Source organism: Xiphias gladius, chromosome 10, assembly GCF_016859285.1.
Source record: "Xiphias gladius isolate SHS-SW01 ecotype Sanya breed wild chromosome 10, ASM1685928v1, whole genome shotgun sequence".
Taxonomy (NCBI): Eukaryota; Metazoa; Chordata; class Actinopteri; order Istiophoriformes; family Xiphiidae; genus Xiphias; species Xiphias gladius.
The window spans coordinates 24,091,049-24,100,897 of NC_053409.1; the positions used below are offsets into that span (position 1 = coordinate 24,091,049).

The window sequence follows — 9,849 nt, forward strand, 5'->3', positions numbered from 1 at the left end:
TGGACCGACTGACTGTACATTCCTCATATTCCTGGGGCTCGATAGCGAAGGAACGCGGCGACGGAACGACCAGGGCCGAAAACACGACGGATTTCCACACCTCATGACACTTTCCAAGGGCACGTAAGGTTGGTTTTTAAACTGCTTTATTTTTTTATTTTTTTTTATTATTCTCCTCTTAAAATTTCTTTTAAGTTTCCCCCTTAAACTTGGTTTAAACGGGGCTTGTGTCTTCCTAGTCAAGTCCGGGGACAGTTAAGGGGGTTAGGGGGTTGTTCTCGGGGGTCCTGGGCAAAATAAGTACGATAGAGTGAAATTGTTCTCTTTTCCTCACGAGTTGAAAGAGAGAAACTTGCAGGACCGAGTTCTTTAGTCCCAGATTTCCTTTCTTTATTGCTGTCTCTTATATCACATTGGGGTCAAACTCTCATCAGACGGGGTTTCACGTGTACCCACTTCTGAGAGACAGTGATCGGTAGGTAACCGAGCCGTGGTCTGTATGGATGAGTGAAGTCTCTCAGGCTGCAGAGGTGTCCGGCAGTGAGTCATGGCAGTTAAAATGTTCACTTGTCCAATGTCTAAAAGGGGAAAACTCACACGTCCACCCTGTAAACTTGTGCAGTTTATTCAATATTTGTCTGTAATTGTGTTGTTGTTTTTTTTTTTTATGTCAGTACTACTACTACTTTTTTTTTCTTTCCTTTTTTTTTGGAGCTGTTGAAACGAAAGTGAAGGGGATTGGTTGGTGCTCTTACATAAACTGGATGCAAGGTTTACCACAAGGCCAAAAAAAAAAAACTAGTCGCCTGGTCTCGGCCACCGGTTTCAAAGTTGGTTTCCCATTTATTTATCCCATTTACTGGCCGGTTATCCGCCAGTGACTTCTCAAATCGCAGGTGCCCGTGTCTCTCAGAGCAGAGACGATTAGTCGATGAATCAGTTAATCGACCTATAGAAAATCAATCGGCAACATTTTTTTTCTTATTATCAGTCGATTGCTCGAAGCATTTTTGGGCAAAGATTTCTCTGGTTTTCTTTGTCTTCTGTTTGTTAGTCGGTTTATTTGTATCTCTTCTGGCTCAGGACTCGTCTCCCAAGGGTCGATACCAAGATCACGATGAAAAAACCTTTTCACAAGTGTTACGCACATCATATACAGCGTGTGCATCATTTTAGATACCTGCACACACACATAGTCCGTCACAACAAAGTCAAACGTAGTTACTGTGACAGTATATTTGGGCGGCAACAAACCGTTATCGTCATTATCAATTAATCTACTTATTATTTTCTTAATTAATTAACCGATTGGTATAAAATGTCTATAAAATGACAGCTAATGAGTGAAAGGAGCCTGCTACAGTTTCCCAGAGCCAAAGATGATGTAATCAAATCGCTTTTTTTATTCACAGTTCCAACACCAAAAAAAAAATTCAGTTTATGATGAGATAGGACAACGAAAAGCTGGACATTATCACATTTAAGAAGCTTTTCCTGGCAAACGTTTGGAATTTTTGCTTGAAAAATGACTGGAAGGTGATTAATCAGCTATCGAAATAGTCGCCGATTAATTTTCTGTCGATCGGGTGATCGATTAATCGGCTAATCGTTGCAGCTCGACACTACACGTACAAAGGCTTCCGCACACACAAAATACAGAAATAAACAAACACACGATGAAGATAAAGAAAACTGAGACATCAATTACTGTATCAGTTCTCAAACTGCATATTGGTCAGACACGTAACTGGTGAACTCTTTATCCGTTGATCAAGGTCCATGTTGGGTCGCGGCGTGAAGCGAAAGCGGAGCTGCTTGGAGGAGCTGGAGGCTGAGGTGGTCCCCGGTGCAGTGACGGAGGAAAGGGAGCAGAATGGGGAGGAGGACAGGGAGGAGGAGGGCGAGCTCCTTGCGGGTCCGTCCAGGTCCGAAATGAACTACCTGCAGCAGCGTCAGGTGGTGCTCGGCCTCTGCCTGGAGAAGCTCCAGCGCTACCAGGCCGGGATGGAGCTCAGCCTCCGTCGCTCCGTGCTTCTCATCAACACGCTCAGGCAGATCCAGGAGGACATGCGGAGCGACGGGGCTGGAGCCTGCAGCCCGGACGTGCTCCTCAATGGCGTCCACCCTGACTCCTGTCTTCTCAGGGATGACTTCAGGGAGGACATGCCGGTTACATGCCCCGGGTGTGCAGAGGGCGACGGGGACAGCCTGTCTCTGTCTCCGCCGCCGTCCCCTGAATTCCCCTCTCAGGAGGCCAACAGCTCGCCTGACCAGCAGAAATCGCCGCCCGCGATCAACGCTTTCAGTGATGCAGTAAATGCCATGGGCTACCTCAGCGACCTCGCCCTGGACGACATCTTTGAGGACATTGACACATCGATGTACGAGACTTCGGATCTGCCTTCCGCCTGGGGGTCGGGCCCTTTGTGGCCCGTCAGCGTGTCGCTCTGGGCGGATGAGGATGTGAAAATGCGCCCTCCCGGCCACGGCTCACCTGGGAGCCTTCAGTCGTGTCTAATGGACCTCAACGAGCTGGACCACATCATGGAGATTCTGGTGAAGTCCTGATCACCAAGACAAACCCGCGAACATCTACTACACTTGGTTAATCGAGGATTTGGAATCTGAAAGCAGCTACTTTGACTGAGGGCGTTGGCAGCAGAGACGGGGGACACAGACTGATTAGAGGGTCGATGAACTTTACCGTGACCTTGGATATTTTAAGGCTCCATCTGACATTTTGGTTGAAAATCGGTTTTAAACTTCGGCCAGTTTGAGGATAAAACAGGAATTCTTATGCACGTACAGTACCTGATTCATGAGGAACCATCCAGCGCCTCGAGTTATGTACCTGAGCTGGTGCCTCGAATTAGACATGAAATATTTATTTGTGTTATATGAAGAATCCAGTTTGAAATGTCTCATGATATTAGGAAAACCTCCACTTTAAAACGCCGCCGCACTGTTTTTCACTCCAGGGTTTAACTGACCACACATACTGTAGGTGATGTAAAAGCACAACGAGATACTTCCAACAAACTACTTTCTGACATTTTATAGACCGACCGATGAATCAGTTATTCAAGAAATTAACTGGCAGATTTTTTGGTTGCGGCTTCACGGCGATCAGATGTACAACAGGCAGCGAGGCAGATTGTGGAAGCAGATCGGGGAAAACCAGCGGAAAACCAGGTTGTCTCTTGAGTTATCGGTTAATACTCGGCAGTGACAGTGGATAGGCCATGTCTATACAAAATCGGTACACCAGAAGATTATTGCAACACCTGTGAGCCAAGTGTTGTAATGGGGACGGGACTGGACATCACAACCTGATGTCATGTAACAGTGTAAAGAGTGTCAAAGGTGGATTTTCCTGAATTCAGTAAAACTGGTAATGCAGCTGGAACCTTAAATTTTCTCAAGTGTTTAAGCCACTCTCCGCTCTCGTTCTTATCAAGCGGCAGCGACGGCAGCTCTCTGACTGAATCCACTGCTCGGGAACAAGGAACCTGAGCTGCGTCACTCAGCCTGTTCAATCAGACCTGGGTTGATTATTTATTAATTGAAATCCCTTCAATTACTCGAGAAGGGGTGCCTCAGCCAGTCCGGGGGGGGGGCAAAGGCCTGGGTTTCCGCTCAGCGTTGTGGCTGAATGGCTTTTATCGCACCACATACGGATCTTTGAAGCAGAAACGGACGTCAGCCAAAAACTCTCGGTGGCTGCGGTCGTCCAGTGGTCAGAGGGCGGACCGGGGTGACCGGGGTGCCGGTGAAACAGAGAGCGTGGGCACCGAATTCGGGGATTTACTAGCCAAAGACGCAAGCCTCCGATCCCACGGAGATGAAACGCCACATGCTCGTGTCGTATGGCAAGAAGCGGGAAAATGGGATGACATCTCGGTCTGATAGAGAAAGGGTCAGACGTTTAACTTGTTCGAATGCCTTTATCTAATATTATTCTTATTTATGAATGAAAAAAAAATGAACCGCAAACTGCAGCAGATATTTCCTGTGCTTTGTATGTAGAGTCTGATGTTTGGGGTGTGAGTGTAACTTATTTAGATTCTTCTTCATGGCCTGTCAGTGTATCGGCTGCCGCGTCCATTGCTTTTGTTGACCCTCTCGCGCCGTTCGTGACCCCAGACGGGACAAACTATCGGAGCCTGCGCAATTAGACAATTCTCGTCCCCGCACCACGAGGATGATGTGAACAGTTATTCCCTGTCGGCAGCTTGTATTTACGGTAAATCCAACATGACATGAACGCAGCTTAAAGCATGTTTTTTAGATAGTAATGTAATCCCAGTCTGGTTCTGAACGAGGAGCTGATTGCCTCAAGTCAACAATCACGACAACTTTGCCATGTCTCAGAATTGTAAATGACAACAGAAGCCTATGTATTTTTATGGCCTTGATGGTGTGAATTTTTATCGCAACGTTGGGATTCTCTTTGTTTTTGTTTTTTTTAAAACAGTTTTATATGTGTTTCTACCTGAAACTCCAATCTCCTGTCCAGCAGAAGAGATTCAATGAGTCGAAGGTCGCGACGGATCAGATGCTTGACCTTCACTGTCTGTGGTTTACTGCTGTTCTACCTCCTGATGTCTGTCTGTTGTCAAGTTGACCTGGACACTCCTGTTTTACAACGTGAGCCATAGACTATCCGTTACTGATAAGAGACAGTTTGGTGTTGATTATTTCACTGTTTGATCTCGGCTGAAAACCCAACGCCACCCTGTCAGACCAAAGTAATCCGTCCTCATCTCCATCCCTGGTCTCATGTCGACAACGTGCCTTACTACTGAACCTAATTTTCATTCGCTTCGAGGTGTTCGTGGCCGTCTGAGCTCGAGCTTCATTGACTAAAAAAAAAAAAAAGCTAAGAAGTGTGGCGGGGTGTCATGTATGACGCTCAGAGCCTGAACCGTCATCGTTTCTTCCCTCTTCTTGGCCTTTTTCCGCGCTCAGCGACCACACTAAGAGCTTAATGTATCCTGACAGGCTGACAGTGAACTAGCAGGGGGAGGAGGTGGGAGCAAGGGCCGGGAGGGAAAAATAAGAGGAGGAGGGGGAGGACGTTGAGCGGGAGGAGGAGGAGGAGGAGGAGGAGGAGGGGCGGGAGGAAACAGCTTGCGTCACTTGTTCAGTAGGAGGGGCATAGAGCTTGTTTTGCCCAGGCTCAGACCACGGACCAATCACACGAGGAGTACGAGGAGCTCACTGCTGCTTCAACAACAACTTGTTTTTGCTCCTAATGGCCCTGCACAGACATGCAGTGTGAATCAGTTGGATTTCAGCCTGTGAAATAAACCACTTCTCTGTTTTTTTGTTTTTTTTTCCACTTCCATAATCTCTCAGACAGGACTGAATATAATAAACAGAAATCTGCAGTGTTATTTATAATTGTGTGAAAGCACAGAGTGTCAGCAGGGTCTATAAAGCACAAGCTGTATGTTGTTGAGGCTGATTATGCTATAAATGTAACTGAAGGATGAGTTTGCTGGGTAATGAGTTGATAATGAATAATGTCATGTATTTTTCTGTGGAATATTTTATAGATTTTATTCAATAATACAGTAAAAACACCTGAACTTCACACTGTGTGAGTTTTTATTTCTTTGACAAACTGTAAAGCAGATCTCATAACGTCACACAGGACTGTTTTTTTTGTGGGGGGGGGTTCATCCAGATTACAAAAACTGATCATCAAACATATAGTTATGCATTAATTTCAGCCAACCTCTCAAAACAAAAAAGCAAAACGCCGGCCATGCCTACACAATGAGGCATTAGTCAATACAGGACTGACTGGATGTGGTTTATGGTCAGGCTCTGTTTTTTTTCTGTTGGCCAGACTCCTTCGCCCTGAGTGTCGCTTCCCAGGCAAACATTCCTCTCAGGTTTAAGCAAAATCCCGCTTTCCTTCCAGGGCTGAACCCCAACCTGAATCTTAAGCACGTAGAAACTACAGCATTTTAAGTGGTCGAGCTTGCTACAGGCAGCACGCAGCCTGGGAGTCTCCGTTCAGGGCAACGAGGTTCTCCCTTCCCCTCTTTTTCCATGCAAGACGGAGGAGCCACATGGAAGCTAAGACTGCCCCCTGGTGGCCGTTTGACGGGAAAGCAGCCGCGTGCCGACGGTGAGCATGACGGTGCAAATCCAACATGTATAGTGGGTTTTTTTTGTTGATGCTGTGGTCTGGCGCTTCTCCGGCTGCATCGCTAACAGCGGGTGTCGGATGAAGGGGACCCGAAGCTGGCACGACGCCGGCCCCTGTGCCTTTCGGTAAAGCACCGGAGGCTCTTGCAGTGGGGTAACAGGGCTCCTCGCAGGGTCACTTGGTTCGCTGGAAGCGCTGAGTGAAGAAGTCCAATCTCATGTTTCACCTCGACCTCTGCTGCAGACACGTCTGCAGTCCGACAGGTCAGTAAAGGGCCCATACCACAGCTGAAAAATACTCTGTTACAAGAACGGTAGCATTATCAATCAAATGTACCAGAATATCAAGAGTGCACATGATCAAATTACTGATATGTTGACATGTAAGCAGTATCCAGAGGGTTGCGTCGTGGACTGTTTGGTAAGCTGGCAACTCAACATTCAAAAATCATAATCTTGAGAGCGAGCAGTAAGAGATCGCTGCGGTCAAAGAAATAGTGGAACGGGAAAAGGTCTCACGAAACAGAAATAATCAGATAAAATATAATTTAGTCAAACTTGGATTTCTCTTAAGTTACCATCCACCTGTCAACTCTACTTAAACGACGGCAACGAAGAGCTTCCCGTCTGGCTGCCTTGGATGAAATCAAATTAAACGTGGCTCTGCGAAGCCTAAAATGTGTCTTTTACTGCTACTTTATCTGTTTACGTGTTAGTTTGTTTAACAGGGGCTGTACAAACAAACACTGTAGTCTAGGAAGAGAAATGCAACAGATGTAATCCACGTAGGGCACTGAAGTGAAACGTTTTTTACCCCCCCCCCATCCCGGGCTAAGCGTTAAATTCAGGGATAAGACAGCTAGCATACATCTTTCTTTCCTGCAGAGTCTTTTCTTCTTTCTTTTTGTTTTTTTTTTAAATGCATTTCATCCCTCTCTCGGCGCATCTCTGTGGTGCCTGATTTCGCTCCAGGGGCAGTTACAGTAGATGTTGCTGTCGAGAGGCCTCCTGTGCTGGAATTCAGGGAGTGGCCACACACGAGGAGGAGCAACACGTGCAGTGCTGCACACAACCCGCTGCTACTGCTACCATTTAAACACGTGTGAAGAGAGCATGTCTGACTATAACCACACCTATCTATCTGTCTCTGTCTCTCTCTGATGACACTGCTCATTAGTCACAGGGAAACTGAAGGTGGGGTGACAGTCTAAATGTCGGCCTGTGGCCCAGCGGAGGGCTGCGGTGTGTTCGGCCTGGGTTTAATGTTTCTCCGCAGGCAGACATGGGTCCGCTGCGGTGCGGTAAAGCGGGGCTCTGGCTCGGAAAGCCTCCGTCTACCGGGCTGACTCAGCACACGCTCACAGAGCAAACAACCCCCCTCCCTCCTGCTGCACAATAATGGGGTTTGGTTCGACCGGTCGGACGGATGGATGGAAAGACGGGTCCGGCGGCACTTGTCGGGTTTGTTCATGTAAAACAGACGTGTTTCGTCAGTGTAAATGATGTGTGAGCCGCGGAGCGGGGCTGCATTTGAGACTTTCAACGGCCCAAATCAACTCCGACGTTGGGCGTGGTCTCCTCTCTGCTCACAGGAGTCGACACTTAAAGGACAGCGGTTCTCTGTCCATACCGGCCATTAAAAGATCCCCTCCTTCAATGCTTCCAGTGTAAGTGATGGGGGACAAAACTTCAGCAGTCTGAGTTGAACAAATCAAGTGGGTACCTTCCAAAGCTACGGCCTTTTCCGTATGAGATTCCCTGTTTTCGTCCCTGTCCTTCCACTGCAGCTCAACACGGAGGGAAAAGAGGGAAATTTTCGTGCGAAGAAGACGGGCGGCGTAAACCTCCCGTTGACTTCAGATAAGCTTCTCAGTGCGTTGTCGCACAGAGTGAGAACTGTGGACCTCTGTCCCCCATCACTTACAGCGAAAGTGCACTAGGAAGAATGGTCATGGCAGGAACAAACAGCTTCTGCTTTGAGACAGACTTGAGTCAAATCCAAACAAGCCCCGCCCCAAACAGCGGCGTGTGTTAGCAAACCTGTCGACAGAAGGCTAAAGAACGCTATACGTTACAGTATAGATGAGTGTGCAGTGCGGTTCTACACCAAATGGGTTCGTAAACACGAAGCAGAGAAGGTCAAATTTTACAGTTACAGTACCTACTACTGCCATCATGCCGAGTCGTCTGAGGAAGATTTGTAATACTTTGGCCTGTATTATTGTGTTATTGCCGACCTCGAATGTGATGAACAGGCTATATGTCTATTTAATTTGATTTGAAACCTGCATTCAATTGTATTTTATTTTCAGTATTACTCAGAATTACGTGTTTTGTTCCTTTGAAATGATCTGCAACTTTTTTTTTTTAGACAAGGTGTGGTACCTTGTTGTCTAAAAAAAAAAAAAAAAAAGCGGCTAAGTACAAGAGATTCAATGGTCTGGTTGTAATGAAGAGCTCTAGCGCCCCACGCTGGTCTAGAAATGCTGCTTCAGGCTTTTCTCCTTTGGCAAAGACACTTTATAAGTCTGGCTGGAAAAAAAAAAAAAAAAATACTTGTTCTGGGCATCAGAACGCTCAGTTCTGAAAATACTGATCAACGGCGGAAGAATCGGCCTTTTAGAGGCCGTATATAAAACCCATGGGCTCGGATGGGTTTACGTTAGGGCTGATCTGCTGATTATTTTGTTGATTGGCCTAGAAAATATCAGAAAACTCTGAAAACCCAAGCCCAAGCTGATACAGCGGGGTTTGTCCAATCAACAGCCCAAATTACTGATTTCAGATCTACATACAAATCAATGAAAAACAGCAAATCCTCCAAATCAAGAGGCTGGAACTAGTGGTTGTTCAGTATTTTTGCTTGAAAATGATTTAAATATGTAGAAATACAAATAAAATCGCTTACTTACTTAGTTATAATGTGGGTTGAACCCTGATAGATAAATACATACAGAAGCAGATGGTTTTTAAAGGCAGAAGATGAATCAAAACGTGAAAAGGTGCGAGACGAACCGAGGCTCAACCAGAGGGTGAAACGACACGCACCTGTCTGTGACATGGGAATAAAAAAAACACCCCTGAAGTCTTGTGACCCCGAGTAACGTCACCGCCGTGACTTCTCTCCTGATGTAGACAGACGTGGGAATGTGTCTGAAATGGCTACGTGATCCTGAGGAACACATTCCAAGTTGTCCGATTATCTGTAAGCGATTTTACAAGGTCCTGCAGACACCCGCCTAGAGACGGATTTGCACCGGCATCATTCATTCTCCGCGGGGGGAGAACAGATTTGCTGCTTGGTATGTTGTTTTTCGTGACCGGCCCCTGTTGGCCGACCGTAAGACAGACGCAAGCTTTGGGGATTTTTTGCACCGAGGCGTTCTCGGAAAGGCCGTGACCCCGGACCACGTGGACTCGCTAACTGAGAGGGGAAATGAAGGGGAGTTGGTGTCCGGGTAATTTCCGAACAGCCGCTGCCAAACCTCAACCTCTCACTGAATCGGACTTTTGTGCATTTTTAAAAATATGAAAAATTCTGAGAGTGATCACATTTTGGTGAGCAAGATTTTAGCAACAACAACAAGCAATATCGTTCGATAACGGTAATTCTATTTTCAACATAACCAAAAAACGATTTGAACCAAATTAGTGTCAGAGGGGGAAAATTCCAAGGAACATTCATTTTGA

At 46.5% G+C, this 9,849-nt stretch overlaps 1 protein-coding gene across 1 annotated transcript; it reads left to right on the forward strand.

The window, feature by feature from the left end:
• On the forward strand, positions 1 to 3,681 carry si:dkey-177p2.6 (uncharacterized protein LOC568712 homolog). The gene is made up of 2 exons (XM_040137133.1): positions 1 to 128; positions 1,776 to 3,681. The coding sequence occupies exon 2, from the start codon at positions 1,780 to 1,782 to the stop codon at positions 2,566 to 2,568; it is 789 nt and encodes a 262-aa protein (XP_039993067.1). The 5' UTR covers positions 1 to 128; positions 1,776 to 1,779; the 3' UTR covers positions 2,569 to 3,681.
• The last annotated feature ends 6,168 nt before the right edge of the window (positions 3,682 to 9,849 follow it).